Source organism: Muscardinus avellanarius, assembly GCF_963383645.1.
Source record: "Muscardinus avellanarius genome assembly, chromosome: 13".
Lineage (NCBI taxonomy): Eukaryota > Metazoa > Chordata > Mammalia > Rodentia > Gliridae > Muscardinus > Muscardinus avellanarius.
This window is the reverse complement of record NC_137799.1, coordinates 5,967,823-5,984,552: the sequence shown is the minus strand read 5'-3', so window position 1 is coordinate 5,984,552 and position 16,730 is coordinate 5,967,823. Positions and strand designations below refer to the sequence as shown.

The 16,730-nt window shown below is 63.0% G+C and overlaps 1 protein-coding gene across 1 annotated transcript in view; it reads right to left on the bottom strand.

Annotated features, from left to right (window-relative positions):
• FIBCD1 (fibrinogen C domain containing 1) overlaps positions 1–15,283 on the bottom strand; it is a gene marked incomplete at both ends in the record, with an annotated part of 30,223 nt that extends 14,940 nt beyond the window's left edge. The window contains 4 exons of the mRNA XM_080709502.1: positions 2,452–2,588; positions 3,165–3,324; positions 6,969–7,448; positions 15,212–15,283. Coding sequence (XP_080565628.1) covers positions 2,452–2,588; positions 3,165–3,324; positions 6,969–7,448; positions 15,212–15,283 — 849 coding nt within the window. The remainder of the gene's footprint in view (positions 1–2,451; positions 2,589–3,164; positions 3,325–6,968; positions 7,449–15,211) is intronic.
• Positions 15,284–16,730: the final 1,447 nt, after the last annotated feature.

The following is a 16,730-nucleotide window of genomic DNA, read 5'->3' as shown; positions in this document are numbered from 1 at the left end:
GATTACAAGCGTGCGCCACCACGCCCGGCTTTCTTTTCTTTGTTTGTTCTTTTTTTCCCCCCTATGTGGTACTGGGATGGACCCAGGGGCATTCTGCCTCTGAGCCCTCCAGCCCTTTATATTTTTTATTTTGAAACAGGGTGTTGCTAAGTTGCCGAGGATCTTACTACGGTGCTGAGGCTGGCTTCTAACCTGCGACCCTCCTGTCTCAGCCTCCCAAGGGCGGGGATTACAAGCGTGCGCCACACGCCGGGCTTGTGGACGCCCCTTGGTGGGTAGTGAAGCGGGTTGGGATCCCATCCTGGTCGCTGTGGGGGACACGGTAGCCACTAACTGGCTTCTAGATCACACGTGAAAGGCCTGTAAACTGAACCGAGTCTTAGGTCGACCCCAGGGACACCAGCGTGGACAGGTGTCCTTCAGGCCGTCCGTCCTGGTTTGTCAAAGCGATTCCCACCATGGCTGGAAAAACACCCCGCAGAGCACGCGCAGAGTCACGAGCGAGAGGCAGGGCAGAGGATGGCCCCAGAGTCGCCGGCCGTGCTCAGCCTCGCCCACCCTCCGGGCCTCGGCCTGGCCCTGGCTGAGCAGTCCTCTGGCCCTCCGGCCTCCCCTCCCCGTGCATGCCTTCTCTGCCCAGGTCAGCCGCTTTCTGGTGCTCGCCTTTAAGGCCTCTGAGTAATGCAAGAGGAGGATTTCAGTAACTTGCCCAAGATCATGCCCAGGTCTGTCTGGGGATGATGGGGCCCGAGGAGGTGACCTCCAGGCCCCCCGCCTCCTCCCTTCCCCTCCCAGCTCTGCCCAAGAATCAAAGCACTATTCTCTCTCTTCTTTTCTGTGACACAGGGCATCAGACCTAGAGCCTCACACGTACCAGGCAAGCTCTCTGCCTTGAAATACTCCCCCAGCCCCGACGCACAGTTCTTACCCCGTCTCTCCTCTCTCCAGCACCCTCAATAGCTCCCAGCGCCCTTCCCAAACCCCACAGGTGCGGTGTTGTGCCACACCTCGCAGCGTGCCGGATGCCGTCAGACCCCTGGCCTGTCGCAGGCTGCTCCCTCTTCCTGGAATCCCGGCTCTCCTTCACACACTCACAAGTCATACGTATCCCTAAGGAATATCAGGAATGCTCCTTCTCTAGGGGCCAGCACAGAGCCCCTACCTCTGCTACAATGAGTTTGTGTATGTGTGTGACGGGGATTGAACCAAGGGCATTCTACCTCTGAGGTACACCCCCAGCCCTTTCTTTCTTTCTTTCTTTCTTTCTTTCTTTCTTTCTTTCTTTCTTTCTTTCATTTGTCCATCTTTCTTTCTTTCTCGTTTTTTTTTTTTTGGTAACAGGGTCTCACAAGGTTGCTAAGAGTCCCACTACTTGCTGAGGCTGGCCTCGAACCCGGGATCCTCCTGTCTCAGCCTCCCAAGTACTGGGATTACAAATGTGCACCACCATGCCTGGCTTCTACAGGGACTCTTGTACTCCCAGCACCCACATGCGTAAAGGAAGGGATTTGCATTTTGAAAACTTGCGCAAAGCCACCTGCGGGCCGGTGGAACCGCCAACTTGCAGCCCGAGCCTGAGCTTCCCAGAGGATCAGAAGCCCCGGCTCGGGCTGTGGCGGGGAGAAGGCTCATCTACCCACCATCAGTGATCCTTAGCTCCAGAATGGGGTCCACAGGCCTGCTGCCTTTATATAGAGCACGCACGCTAAGAACGGTTTGAACTTTTTAAATGCTTTAAAAAAATCAAAAGGAGAATTTTAAAAATGTCCTCTGAATAATAATATTTGAGGAAGGATACGTGACTATTTTACAAAATTTAATTTTCACAGTTCAAGCTTGCGCCTGTGAGTCTGGTTGCTGGGACGAAGCCTCGCCCTCCCTCTTCCTCTTGTGGGGAGGGCGGAAGGCGGCGCCCTCAGCACCTGCCCGTCACGGCCTCGTTTCCTACCTGGCCCTTTACAGACAAGCGCCAGGTGCCCCCTGGAAGGAGCCTCCCAGGCTGGTCTAGAGACGCCTGGGGTGTTCAGACCTGGGCCTCTGTTCCCCCCACTCCGGTTCTGGGGAGTTCAGGGGCACCCGCAGCCGTGCCCACCCCATCCCTTGAATGGTCCCGTGGCTAGACCCCAGGCGCTGCAGCATTGCAACCCGAGGGCCCCAGCCAGGAAGCTGTCAGGGTGTCTGCTTTGCTTTCTCCTGCAGACACACCGCATTCAGGTAACACAAGAAGCCTGGCGCCCGCATAGGGTGGCCCTTAACTCACGCCACACAGCCCCGTTTGTCCAGCATAACTCAGAGAAACACGTGCCCAGGGCCCGGAGCGCTCACGCCGCCGGAGACGCAGCTCCTGTCTGCCCATGCTCCCTGGGGCGCGGACGCCCTCCCCAGCTCAGGGCGTGGACGGAGATGGGGTCAGGCAGAGGCCCGGGCAGGGCCGTCCAGGGCGAGACTCACCGTCCAGCCGCCCCCGTCGGTGCGCATGTCACAGTAGACCTGGAAGCCGGCGGGGTAGTGGGTGGGGAAGACCGAGTAGACGCCGTCATCCTGCTGGCCGCTCAGGAGGACGTCCAGGCAGTCCCGTGGCCGGGAGCCTGCAAGAGGAAGGCCATCAGGGCGGGGTGGCACCGGCCTGCGTCCCCACCACCCGCCCTCCCAGGCTGCCCCAGTCATCCGTCCCCCCCGCAGGGCCACCCGGGGTCCAGAACATAGTCTCAGGCTGGACCGTGGCTCTGCTGGTGTGTGGGTGAGTCACCCCCTCTCAGCCTCGCTCGTGTGTGTGTGTGTGTGTGTGTGTGTGTGTGTGCGCGCGCGTTGGTACTAGGGATGGAGCCCAGGGGCATTCCACCTCTGAGCTACACCTCTATTCTTTATTTTGAAACAGGGCCTCACTAAGTAGCTGAGGCTGGCCGCGAACCTGGATCTTCCTGTCTCGGCCTCCCAAGTCCTGGGATTACAGGCATGTGCCACCATGCCTGGTGACCCTCACTCCTTTTATCTGGAAAACTGGAGTTTGCAGGGGAGGTGTCCCCCCGCCACTGGCCACAGGAGTCCTCAGTGCCCAAAGTGGAGCTGTGGGCTGGACGGAGGACAAAGAATGGGCCCATGGAAACTTGGAGAGGCCCGGAGCGTCTGGCGTGGGCACCGCTCCCCCCAGCCCTCCCGCTCACCGTTGGCGCAGCTCCGGGGCCGGGACCCCCTGGGAGGAGCCCTCTGAAGATCAGCCTTGACTCGGGGACGGCCCAGCCCCCGGTCCCTCTGCAGAGCGTCCAGGATGTCGCTGACCGAGGTCACCAGATGTGCCAGGTGGTCTTGGCTCTCAGAGAGAAGCTGCGGGGGACAGGACTCATGGAGGGCGCGGGGACGCAGGGGCCTCAGGCGCCCACCACCTGGCTGCAGGTGAACCCATGCAGCCCACCACACGCAGGCCCATGACGGGCTGTGGAGGTGTTGTGACTAAGCTCCGGATCTGATGATCAGCTCACCCCATTCCTACAGCAGCCTGCAGGCTAGGGGACATCCCCACCTGCTGTCCCTCCTGCGCCCCACGCAAGGTTGCGAGGCAGGGTGATGATCTGCACCGCACAGAGGGGACCGAGGCGCATCATGACCCGGGAGCCCGGGGAACGAGGCCACCCCACACCCAAGCCCGTCCCCAGTGTCGCTTTGGGTTTCCACGGCTGCCTGATGTCCAGGACCTCACTGGGACCCAGCACCACCAAGAGCTAGGGCTTGAGGTCATCCCCGGTCACAAATGGGGAAACTGAGGCCTGGAAGGAGCCGCCTCTGTAAGTGAACAGGCATGGGTCCTGTGACCTGGGCCCCTGGAATGTGCCCAGGGCTATGCCACTGTGCAGAAGGCCCAGGGGGTTGACTTGCTTGGGGTCTTCTCCTCCTCCTCTCCTCCTTCCTCCCTCCCTCCCTTCTTTCCTTCCTCTCTCCCTCCCTCCTTTTCTTTCTTTCTTTTTTTTTTTTTTTTTTTTTTTGCAGTACTGAGGATGGAACCCAGGGGCATTCTACCTCTGGGCTACACCCCCTGCCCTATTTTTTATTCATTATTTTGAAACAGGGTCTCACTGAGTTGCCGAGGGCATTACTAAATAGCTGAGGCTGTCCTTGAACCACGATCCTCCTGTCTCAGCCTCTATATATATACACTTTAAACTTTTTGTGTGTGTGTGGTCCTGGGGATGGAACCCAGGGGCATTCTACCTCCGAGCTACACCCCCAGCCCTATTTTTTATTTATTTTTTTCTTTTGAAACAGGCTCTCACTGAGTTGCGGAAGGCCTCGCTAAGTTGCCGGGGCCAGCTGCAAACCTGCAATGCTCCTGCCGCAGCCTCCCAGGCCCGGGGTCACGTGTGCACCATTGTGGCGATGGCTGCCTGGGTTTGGACCCTAACCCCTCCCCGTCGTTCATTGGCAGAACATCCCTGGAAGAGTGACCATCTCTCCCATGGCAACAGCAGGATGAGGAGCCAGTTCTTTGAGGGGGTGGGGCGGGGTCGCTGGTGCTCGGCCGTGCCCCCCCCCGTGTTATTTTTACCCTCCCCCTCCCTCCATTGCTGCCTGGGGGTTCCTGCTCGGCGGGGCTCCCCAGGGCTGCCTGCTGAAGGGTCTGGGGTCTGCTGCCTGCAGTCCAGGCTCCGGGAGGCTGCAGGACCCCTGGGTGGAGAGGAGGCAGAGACATGGGCAAGCTGTGGGCAGCCGAGAGCACGAGGCAAGCCGGGTCTTATGCACCGAACCTGTCACTCGCCGGATAATAGCCCACTGGGGGAAGGAAAATAGAACTATACCATGCCGGCAGTTCACAAAATATGATTCTCAGCTCGTCCGGAGGCAGGGTCCTGCAACACTCAGTTCACTGACAGTTTCCACTCTGCTGAGCGGCTGATTCAGTGTGGGCTCGGGCCGGGGAGGCAGCACGTGGCTGGCCACCGTGTCCTGTGGACAAGCACCAGGGCCAGCCCTGCAGAGGGACGCCACGGCCCCCGGGGGCGGGGGTGGCAAAAATCAGCGGGTCGATTGCACACCTGTGCCCTCCTGAGTCACCACAGCAGCAACAGGCTGGACTCAGGCACGGCCCCTCCACCCTGCTCTCGGGCAGGGAAGGCCTCAATTTAAACCGGCAAATGATTAAAGTTGAAATTGTATATATAAACATGCCCCGAATTAATGGGGAAGCCGGCCCCGCTCACTGAGCGGCGCAGATGTGCGGGGAGAAGCCGGCAGCTCTGGGACACGGTGAAGTCAGAGCCGCTGCCTCCAGCCTCTCAGCAGCGTGGCTGGGTGTCCACAAGGCCCTGTGCCACCTGGGTCTCAGTCTGCCCCTCCATGGAATGGGCTAAAAAGGGTGCTGGGCAGGGGTTAAAGTGCATCTCATGATTACCGCAGAGGGATATTAGCAGAGGCTCACCACAGGTGAACGTCAGTCTATGGGCAAGGTGGACACTGGGCATCTTCCAAGTGCCAAAGCCAGGCAGAGCCCTGGACAGGGCACTAGGAGTCTTGGCACCCCTCAGACGTGGACTGTTACCCTGACTGTGCAGGTGGGGAGACCCTACCAGAGAGGGGATGTGATCTGCCCAAGGACCGCAGCCGGCCAGCACGGAGCCTGGACTGGACCCCAGCCCCGCTGGCTCAAAGCAGACCTGCTGGGCTCCGGCCAGGCCAGGGAGTGCCCATGAGACCCAGTCAGGGTGCCGGCCACCTGCAGCTCCCACGTGCTCCCCACCAGCTGTGGGGTCTGGAACCTGCCTCTAACATGCATCCCTGGCGATTCCCACCATGGGCTTTGAGACACCCGGGTCTGTGCTGCCGGCTGAGTGCCCAGCAAGGGAGGAAAGGCGGGGTCAGGAGCCCCGCTGGTTGCCTCTGACCAGACCTCAGGACACACGTCTCTGGAGTTCCCTGGGGTCAGGTGAGCTGTGGCCCCAGAAAAACAAGATTGTCTCATGGAGTGGGGAGCCCTCTCTAGCACCCTAGCTGTAAGGGCCAGCGTTTGTGGCCAGGGCCAGTGACCAGGCTGAGCCTGGGGGAGGCGGGGGGGGGGTCATTCGGAGTCTTGAGGTCCCCGCATGCTGCTCTGGGGAGCTGCAGAGGATTGCAGCAGAGGGGCGGCTCGATGTCCCCACCCCCACCCGGGAGGGAGCCACCTTCCCATCCGTCACCCAGACAGGGCGATGAGGACTGTAATTTCCCCAGCTGCAGCCTTCAGGGGGAGGGAAGAGGCCCACTGCTCATGAGCTACTGAGTGACCAAACACTTGGTCATCCCGGGTGTCCGGATGGGGGTGGACAGAAAGGGTCTAGCTGCAGCCCCGAGGATCTGAGTCACGACATGACCTGGCACAGGGCTGAGGGCCGGCAGGCTCCGGGCCACCGGATCCCAGGCCTGACCAGGTCATAGGACTCAGGACAAACTGCCACCCTTTCTGGGCCTTGGTGTTCCCTTCTAGAAAATGGTGCAGACAGCAGACACAGTGGGAGTCCCTGGTCCTATAAAGGGGCAACTTCTTGCCAGCGCTCTGGGCCTGGCATCAGGGCCATGTTGGTAAGCCTTTACCTGCCTGGCTCCGGCTGGCTCAGGGACAGGGTTGGAGGGACAGGCTGAGGGTCTGGTCATCTCTCTGTCCCCAGAAAGCTGTGGGCCATGAGCTGGGGTATGGCGGGGACAGGGGTGCAGCACTGACCGGCCTCAGGACCTTGAGCAGTTAACACCTGACCTTTCCTGCAACTCGGAGGACCTGGGCCGGCCTTTGGCCTGACCCTTGGGCTTCACACCTGCTCTCGACACCCAGAGTCACCAGGGTAGTGTGCAGGAGGGAAACTGGCATGGGGTCCTGGCCCCAGGGGCTGGGTGGCCTCGGACGAGTCTTCACCCTTCTGAGCCAGAGTGGGGTCCTTGGGATGTCAGGCACCCAGTAAGGGGCGGCGCGCAGACAGCAGCCCTGGGCCCCAAGCCAGGCCCCTTACCTGGATGAGGCGGCCCTGTTCGCTCTGCAGGGCACTGAGCCCCTGGCCCAGCGTGCCGTGCCCCTTGCGCAGCCCCATGCACTCAGCGTGTAGCTCGGAGGCCCGGGCCAGCAGCCGGGGCAGCTGGTCGGACAGTGTGTCCAGCAGCTCCTGCTCCTGGGCGTCCGCCCGCTGCGGCTGGGCCTGGCGCTCGGTCAGCGCTCGCAGGACAGAGGTCTGGGCACCCTCCAGGCGGGCAAAGCCGTCGGCGAGGTCGGGGCAGCGCGGGTCGATGAGGATACTGAGGCGCGAGCTGTCGGCCCGCTCCACGGTGACCAGGGCGCCGTTGGCCCCCGCCGGCCCGGTGCTGACCACGGGCGGGGGCGCCGTGCCCGGCGCGTGCGCATGATTCAGGAAGAGCACTGTGCTGGTGACGGCCACGGCCAGCAGTACCGCCAGGGACAGCAGCACGGTGCACAGCACATAGCCACAGCTCGGCCGCTGCAGGCAGCCCCAGACACAAGACACAGACAGACAGACAGACAGACAGACAGACAGACAGACAGACAGACAGGAGAGAGGAGGGCAGGCATTAGAGGGAGACCTGGGCTCTTGGCTTTGCACACTCAAGTCTCCCGAGTCCCAGGTAGAGTAAGAGAGCCGGATGTGGCAGCACACACCTCTAATCCAGGTACTGGGGAGGCTGAGACAGGAGGATCAGGGTTCGCAGCCAGACTCAGCTACTTAGTGAGGCCCTCCCCAACTTAGTGAGACTCTGTTTCAAAATAAAAAGAATAAAAAATAGGGTTGGGGGTGTAGCTTGGAGGTAGAATGCCCTTGGGTTCAATCCCCAATACTGCCAAAAAAAAAAAAAAAAAAAAGAGAAAGAAAGAGAGAGAGAGAGAAACCTAAATAGGGCTGGGAGTATAGCTTGGAGGTAGAATGCCTCACCAGGACCCCCCCCCACCACACACATGCAAATAAAATAAGAAAGAAAGGGAGATGGTGCAAAAGAGAGACTGAGGCAGTGGCTGCAGGGCCTGGGCCTTTCTTTCGCTCCTCCCTGTCCACTCCGGCACCTGAACAGCGCAGGCACAGTGGCCCTCGGCCAACTGCGTGTGTAGCCGCGTGGCCCCCGCAGAGCCTTCCCGGGCCCAGAGGGCGGAGGGAAAGACCCCCTCGTGCAGCCACACGGGCCTGGGCTCAGGGCCTGAGCTGCTGCCCCGCACAGTGTCACCTCTGGCCAGAGACCTCGCTTCTCTGAGCCCCGGTTTCCTCATCTGTAGAATGGCTGCCAAAGCGACATGCACCTGTCTAGAGGTGGGGACCTGCTGTAGGGACCCAGGAGGTAAGAGCTTTAGTGTTGACATGGGTGATGCTAAAATGATCCAGTTGCTAGGAAACTGGTGCCTGGGGAGATGGGTGCCTGTCACCAAAGGTCCCGTGGAGCATGGAGCGCTCAGGTCCCACGGACCCCGCGACTCCTGTCTGTTCTCCGGTCCCTGGGCACAGAGGGGCCCAACGCCTCTGTGTTCCCTCTTTTCTCTCTCCCTAACCCTCTTCACAGAGGCCGCAGCAGCCGGGTGGAGCAGCCCTGAGGCCAGGGGGCCCTCCTTCTCACAAGAGGCCAGCGGCGACTCCCAGGACAGGCAACCGCTCGAAGCGGAATAGATGGAGACAGGACACGCACGGCAAGAGCAGGGCTCAGTCGGCCCTAAAAACAAAAGAAGCCAGAGCTGGGGTGCAGCTCATAATTAAAGAAAGTGCCAGGGCTTTATGATCGCCAGTGCTCTGGGGGACCCAGAGTCACTGGCCCCAACCACTGGCAGCTGGTGAGAGCATTCTATGCACGGGGAAAGAGGACGGAGAGCGTGCCCAGAGCCACGCAGAGGGTCAGAAGAAGGCCTCTGCTTGGACCCCTCCTTCGACCCAGTCTCCTCCACTTTAAGACACGTACCCCCCAATTTCAACTCCACAATCCCAACTTTCTGAATTGGAGATGCCTCCTTAAATGAGTTAGTATATTAAAACACTTGGCGCTGAGCCTGGCACCCTGCGCTTTGCAATAAATATTAGCAGCTTTTATTATCTCATGATCAATGGACATGGGCATCTGGAGGTGGTTTTTATTTTCTACCCTGAGCGCTGTTTCTGTGTGGAGGGGAAGCTGGAACACCTCTCCTCTCGCTCTTCTTTTCTCCAACACCGGGGGCACCTTACAATCCTAATTGACAGCTCGCTGGCTTTCTTGGCGATACATACAATTTCCATTGTATCTTACTACTAACAAAACAAGGGAGAGCAAACACCTCTTCGCCACCAATTCAAATGCTACAAGTGACTCCCGAGTCTCCTTAGCCCCCAGGGACGGAGCTGGGGTGCAGCGTGAGCAGGCCCGGGGGGAGGGGCTGGTCTTTTCCTCAGGATGAGGGGGAGGGCGCCTCACTTCGTCCCTGTGGTACTGATGCCGCTGGGATGCGGTGCTCCACACTGGCCCAGGTCGCCCGGGAGACACATCCATCCCCGCATCCCACATCTGGGCTCCAGCCAGATCCCAGCGCCTCGCTCTCCCTCAGCTCTGCACGGGCTGCTCCCTCTCCTACCGGGCCAACCTGTTTTCCTCCTTTGGGGCTCTGCTGGCGGTCACCTCCTCCAGGAGGCCTTCCTTAACCGCTTCCTCCCTCACCCCGGCGTGGAGGGGCTCTCCCTGCTCCCCGTGATGGTGCAGATAGAGCCCATGGGCTTCATCTTGGCTTCATTCATTCAGTTACTGAAACACCCCTTCAGCACCCCCTGGGCCTCCCCATGAGCTGGGCTCTGAGCCTGCCCCGAGGAGGTACCTGGGGGAAGTCAGACCCTCTCCTCTGCCCTGGCGCAGCACGTGTCCCGGACTATGAGTCTGGTCCCCTCTGAGGACACTGATCCCTTCAGGGGGTCGAAGGAAAGCCGTGGACACTCGCTGGGGCTTTTCCTGGACTGTGAGCCCCGCCATTTGCAGGACCTGCTCACTGCCTGCACTGACCTGTCCGGGCACGGGTTGCTGGATGGACAGAGGGACAGAGGGAAGAAGGAGCGGATGGACCAGGCCATGTCTCCAGGACAGTATATCCTGGGGTGGGGGGCAAGGGTGCTCCTGGGCCCCGCAGCACTTGGCAGGCCCCGAGGGAGGGCCACCCCGTGCACCTCCGATGGCGTGGCGCAGAACGAAGGTGACCCCAGGCCGGCCCAGGCCCCGCCACCCAAACCTCCACAGCACCCCGTGCAGCGGTGCTGGGCTGAACTCGTTACCCATGGGGACACTGAGGCTCTGAGAGCAAAGGCCGGAGCCCAACGTCACATGTGGGGCAGCAAGGGAAGCCCCGGGTGGCTCCAGATTCATGGGCCCCGCGACTGCTGGCTGAGCGGTCCTCCCTCCCGCTTTACCCAAGTGCGGCCGGGCTTGGGAGACAAAGCTCTGTGTCAGCAAGTCGGCCCCGCCATGCCTGCCCGGGAGCCCTTCGGGAGACACCTTGCCCGGAGCAGCTCGGCGCCTCGTCCTGACCGGGCGGCACCGCGTCCCTCCAGCTGGCGAGGCGGCGGGAGGGGGGGGGGCTGGCTGCAGGAGCCCAGCCGATCGGGCCCTCCTCCCACCCAGCTCTCCCCGTGGGAAGGCAGAGGGCACGCAGGACGGGCGTGAGGGGCTCGGGCGCGGGAGGCAGGAGCGCCGCAGCCTGGAGAGGAAGCGGGCGCCCGGCAGAGGAGAATTAGTCTTCAGAGATCAGCCTTAAAGACGAAGTGCTATTCACTCTTATGGCCTGTCGTTTACGTGCCTTGCAAAGAAATCTGCACAAGATAATAAGGGGGCTTCGGGCTGCGCGCGGCCTGACGCGCGCCCCAGGGCTGGAGCTTATTAATCAGCCTTTGGTCGTGGCGGAGGGCGGGGGGGGGGCCACACAGGGGAGGATGCGCTCAGAGCCCCACTCTCCAGAACCAGGCATCCTAGGTTGTGGGCCCCGAGAGCTGGGAGACCGGGCCGCCGCCGCTTTCTTCTTCTTCTTCTTCCTCTTCTTCTTCTTCTTCTTCTTCTTCTTCTTCTTCTTCTTCTTCTTCTTCTCCTCCTCCTCCTCCTCCTCCTCCTCCTCCTCCTCCTCCTCCTTCTCCTTCTCCTTCTTCCTCCTCCTCCTCCTCTTCCTCCTCCTCCTCCTCCTTTTTTTTTTGTGTGTGGTACTGAGGATGGAGCCCAGGGGCATTCTACCTCGGAGCTATACCCCCAGCCCTATTTTTTATTCGTTATTTTGAAACCGGGTCTCACTGAGTTGCCGAGGGCATTACTAAATAGCTGAGGCTGTCCTCAAACCATGATCCTCCTGTCTCATCCTCCCCAATGCTGGGATTACAAGCGTGCGCCACCACGCCCGGCCAGAGCCCACTTCTGCAGCCTTGGCTGGGGAGGACCTGCTCCCTGTGTGACCCCCAGTGCCTGCCCAGGGCCAGCAGCTGCCTAAAGAGCTTTGACCCTGCCACCCTGCTGCTGCTGACGACAAGACAGGCTGTGCCAGGAGGGAGGCAGGCACACCCCCAGTGCCTGGGGTGTGGGCGACATCTGTCCGGGGCCCCAGAAATGATATGGGGACCTAGATGAGGACTGGAGGTTTGGGGAACCCAGTGCCTGGGGCTCTGCAGGCCTCGCCGCCCTCTCGTTAGCTTTTCTCCTGTAGAGTGAGCCCATTTCTTGGGTGGAAGTCGGGAGAGAGCGGTCTCCAGGGGCCGCAGGCCAGGGCCAGGTGTGAGCTGCTCCCACCCTGCCCAGTGTCCTGGGGGTCCCGGCCCAAGAACGCTCATCACGGGGCCCTGGACTAGGGAGCCGCCTGGAGCTGCCAGTGGGGGCCTCATAAAATCAGCGGGGAGGGTGGAGCACAGACTGTGCCCCAGCCCAGAGCCCCTGGGGTTCCTGTCCCTCGTCCAGCCATCCCCTGCTCAGTCCGCTCCACCTCCTCGGCCCTGCTCTGCCCTCGCCCCAGATCCTGCCTCAGCCTTCTGACTGGACATCGCTGGGGCCATCTCCCTGTGGCCCCCCGGCTCTGCCCTAACCCGAACACACTTCCCACAGGGCGGCCACGGACGCCATAGACGCTCTTAAAGGTAAGCCCTTAGCTAGGAATGGTGGTGCACCCTTGTAATCCCCATCCGTGCTTGGGAGGCTGAGACAGGAGGATCACAGGTTCAAAGCCAGCCTCAGCAACTAAGTGAGACCTTGTTTCAAAATAAAAATAAAATAGGACTGGGGGTGTAGCTTGGAGATAGAAAGCCCCCGGGGTTCCATTTCCAGGAAGACACACACACAGAGCAACGCCCTTAGACCAGGGTGCCGTCCCACTGGGCCCCTCGGGGCTACCGCAGCCTCAGGAGCAGGTCCCATGGATCCTGCCACCCAAGGTACAGCTGGGCCCTCGCCAGCCCTGAGTCCACGGCTGGCTGTTCCCTCCACCTGCTCCTGGCCTCCACCACGGGCGCCTCTGCCTCTGCCTCCCTACCACACCCCAGGGTGCCACGGCGAGTGCCCTGGAGCAGGGGCGGCGGGGGCAGAAGGAGGGAGCCCCCATGGCCTCTTCTGCCCTCACCCCCCACACCTGAGGCAGGGACCTCACCCCAAGCCCCGGGGAACAAGGATGAGCTGCAGAGGTTTGCCTGCTTGGCGCCCAGCATGGTTTGGGGGACGCCTGACCCATGGGTTTGCTCCCAAAAATACTAATCCCCACCCGGAGCGTGGCTGCTCCCCCGGCACAGAGCGGAGCCGCCTTAAGTGGCCGCCAAGTGAGTCAGGCGCAGCGGATGAGGTGGGACTGGGGACGACTTCCCGGTGAGATTTGCTTTCCTCTCTTTCTTCCTGGGATGTTTTTTGAAGCTTGAATGTTCCAAGAGACGCCGTCTGGGCTGGGTGGGGGCTGGCCTCGCCGAGGGACATCTTGGGGACTTCTCAGAAACCAGCCCCTCGCCCCCATGGGACCGTCACCGGGCGCTTCCTGGCCTGTGCTGCGTTTCTAGATCTTTCTATCCGAGCAAGTCCAAACTCCTGGCAAATACCGTGTCACCGCGTCCCTGCCCCGGCCGTGGGGGCCTCCGTCAGCAGGGGGACAAAGGACAGGTACGCTAATGACGTCCAAGTCACCAACTTGTCCAAGGTCACCCGGTAAGCCTGGGGCAGGGACAGTCGGGCTCAAGGGGGTCCCGGGACGGCCACCCTGGGACGCGGGATCCCTGTCCTACTCGGGCTGGTGCAGGAAGGACAAGCGGCCCGCCCGCCCGCCCGCCCTCCAGGCGACCTGTCTGCGCACACTTGGGGCCCGCCGTCGCCCTTGGCCTCCACACCCTCCTCTCTCAAGTGGGTGAGAACCGGCCCTGCCACCGGCCTGCCAGGTGGCCGTGACGGAGACATAGGGTGAGCCCGCTGCTCCCCGGCTGGGCACCTGGGGGAAGGGGCCGGTGACAGAGCCCCCGCGGGGAGCTGGGGAGCAGAGGCCATCAGGCCCCGACAGCCTACGAAACGCGACTTCAAGAACCAGACTCCTCCTGGGCGCTCAGAGCTTTCCAGTTGGCAGAACACCACCAGGTCTGCGAGGCAGCCCACCAGGTGAAGGGGTCCAGGCGCTGCAGCTCCTGCTTCCCGGGTGGCTCAGCCCAGGCCCAGAGAGGACGAGTAACTGACCCAGAGTCACACAGCACGCCCAAGGCTGGAAGCAGCAGCGAGGGACGAGGCTGCCGAGGGGCGGCAGGCCCCAGGGAACTGGGCAGGAGGGGCCTTTTCTTTCCTTTTCTTTCCTTTTCTTTCTTTTTTAAACAGGTGCAAGAAAGGTCTGGCCTCTTTTTCTGAAGATTCGAGTAACCACAGACCTGGCCCAGAGGAAGCCCCCCCACCACTCACTGGGTCCTTAGTGCAGAGGCTGGGAGGGGTCGTGTCTGAGGAAGGGTCCAGAGGTGGGGGCCTGGGGAGGGCTTTGTGTGGAAGAGAGACGTGTGACCGGGGGCAAGGCAGGGAGACAAAGGCTAAAAGCTACCAGGGCTTTGGCATCGCCAACAGGCATCAGGGAAGGCTTCCCGGAGGCGGTGGCTTTATTGAAGCTGGGTTTTGAACACTACAGAGGTGTTGCTGAGTGAAGTGGGGTGTGTGTGTGTGTGTGTGTGTGTGTGTGTTGTGGAGCCAACAAGACGAGGTGGCAAAGATGTGGAAATACAGTGAGCGCATGAGAAGCGGTCAGTCCTGTGCAGGGCCGGGAGGAGAGAGAGCGGCCCAGGAGAACACTGGGGCCTCAGCAGGAAGGGCCTTGTTTGCTGGAGATGGCGCGGTGAGCCCCTGACCCCCTGACCCCACGGGATGGAAGGGGCCGGGCTGACTGAGAGCTTGATCCGCGCTCTCCTGCTCGTGTGCTGTGCGACCTGAGCACCTGCCCCGACCTCTCTGATCCCTAGTGGGCGATGTGCAGGGCTGACCAGCTGCCCTCCGACCCCGACTGGCCCAGGAGGTGAGGCAGTGCCGGCTGATGGGGAAGGCTGGGAAAACGCGAGGGCAGGGCCCCTATGCCACACTGGCGTCCAGTCCAGAAAAGAAGGGCAGGCCGCAGCTCCGGGGGCCCCTGCCCGTCCCGCCACCCCTTCCCGAGGCTGCCAGCTTGCTCTTCTTCCCCAATGACATCTGTCTGGGAGAAATTTGAAATTTAAAACCAACAGCCCCATTATCTCCTCTCTTGGCGAGCAGCCTCCTAGTCTTGCCCGCTGGTCCCAGTCCCCTGGCGACACGGCCCGGGGCGGCCCCAGGGCTGCCCCGCTGCCTCAGCCGCTGCCCCCCGCCCCGCTCCGTCGGCCCTGGGCACCCCCAAGCCCCCGCCCTGCGGGGCAGCGGGGAGGGAGGCCGGCCAGCCCCGAGCACGGGACCTGGGTTCAAATCCCGGCAGAGCCCGGCCTCGGGCTGGAGCTGGCCCTGGGTCCTGCGCTCCCGCTTTGAAGGCAGAGTCGCACCGCCAGCCTTCTCACCGAGTAGTCATGAATCCCCTCCGTGTACTGAGCCCTGGCTAAGATTCAGAAGAGATGGAGCGGTCCTGGTCCCGGAGCCGCGATGGGGCAGGTGCCTGGCGCTGGCCGGCACTTCTGAAGTGGTGCGGGTGCGGGAGAGGCGCAGGGCCAGCGGGGCGGGGGGTCGGCCGGGCGGCTGGCTCCTGCGGCCGGGCGCCCCCCCCCAGCCCGGCCGGCCGGCAGGGGCCCCCCAAACTCCAGCCCGCCGCCCGCCCTACCTGCGGCTTGTCGCGCGGCCGGTCCTCAAGTTGGGCAGCGCCGCCCATGGTCTTCCACCGCTCGTTGACCATCTTCCCGCAGGCGGCCGGGCGAGGGGCGGCGAGGAGCCCGCTGCGGGCGGCCGGAGCGGCGAGCGCGGGTGCGTGTGCCCGCGTGTGCGGGTGCGTGTGCCCGCGTGTGCGGGTGCGTGTGCCCGCGGGTGTGCGGAGCGCGCCCCGCCCGCGCTCCCGCCCGGTCTCCGCGTCCGTCCCTCCGTCTGGGACTCTCCCTGGCTGCCCGGCACGCGCGCACACGCGCACACACACGCGCGCACACGCGCACGTGCACACGCGCTGGACCGTCAACTCCGCCGGCCGCTCCCGCCCCTGCACAACTCCGGGGGGCTCGGGCGCCCGCCCCAGGCCCAGGCCGACGCCCCCGCCCGTGGTTCTGGGGGGGGGGCACGAGCCGCCCGCGCCCCGCCCGCCCCAGAGGGGGCCCTGAGCGGGGGAGGGGGCTTCTTAGGCGCCCCTTCCCACCCGCAGCACTTTTTAAAGCGTTTAATCCGCCCGAGCAGCCTTCGGAGATAATTGACAAAGTCCTTAATCTGCGCTCTTAACGAGCTGCTGCTGGGCTCGGCCGGCGCCCCCCCCCCGCCGCCCCCGCCCCAGACCCCCCGCGGCTCCCCAAAGCCCAGGCATCTCGGCCGTCTGTCGCTACACCTCGGCGGTCTCCCTGTTCCTCCCCGCACCGGCGTGCGGGACACAGGCTGCCCGGGGGGGGGGGGGGGTCGTGCCCAGCCGGGGTCCGTGTCCAGCCGGGTCCATGCCCAGCCGGGGTCGTGCCCAGCCGGCAGCGGTGCCTCTGGGCCCCCAGGCCGTCGAGCGGGCTGCCATGGCCCCCCGCAGGCCTTCCCGGTGGCTGCCCCTCCCCGCAGCCCTGCCCCCGGGGCCCCGACGACTGCCCAGGCTGCTGGACAGGACCCACTGCGCCCGCTGCAGTCAGGGGGCTGGGGTCCGGCCCTGGCCCCTGGCTCTGTCCAGGTGGCACCAGTGTCCGCCCCCCCTTGCGATCACGCAGGCGGCTGGCCATCCCTCAGAAGCACCTCCCGGCCTCAGTTTCCCCGTGCGCCCCAAGCCCTCTGCAGAGGCCGTGTGAGCTGCAGAGGCTGTGCTTGTAGGCCTTGGGTGGGCTCCCTGTTGGGCCCATTCCTCTAGAACAAGGAGATGGGGGGGGGGTTTGTAGCCCTGCTCGGCGCCTCGCGGGAAGCAGGCGTGAGGCGGGGGCTGCGCGTCTGTGATTCCACCCGGTGGGGAGAGAAGCGAACTCCGCAGGAGTCTGCAGGCAGGGCGCCCTGCAGAGGCCGGGCTGAGCACCCAGGGCGGCCGAGGGGGCCTGGAGCCCGGGTGTCGGCGGCCGGCGACGCATCTGGACAGGTGCTCGGGACGGGGCGGCTGGACAGGTGAGCGGGCGCCACCTCGTGGCTGGTCCTGGCCGCGCTGCGGGGCCGTCGCACCTGCTCCCTCAAACCCTCCTGCC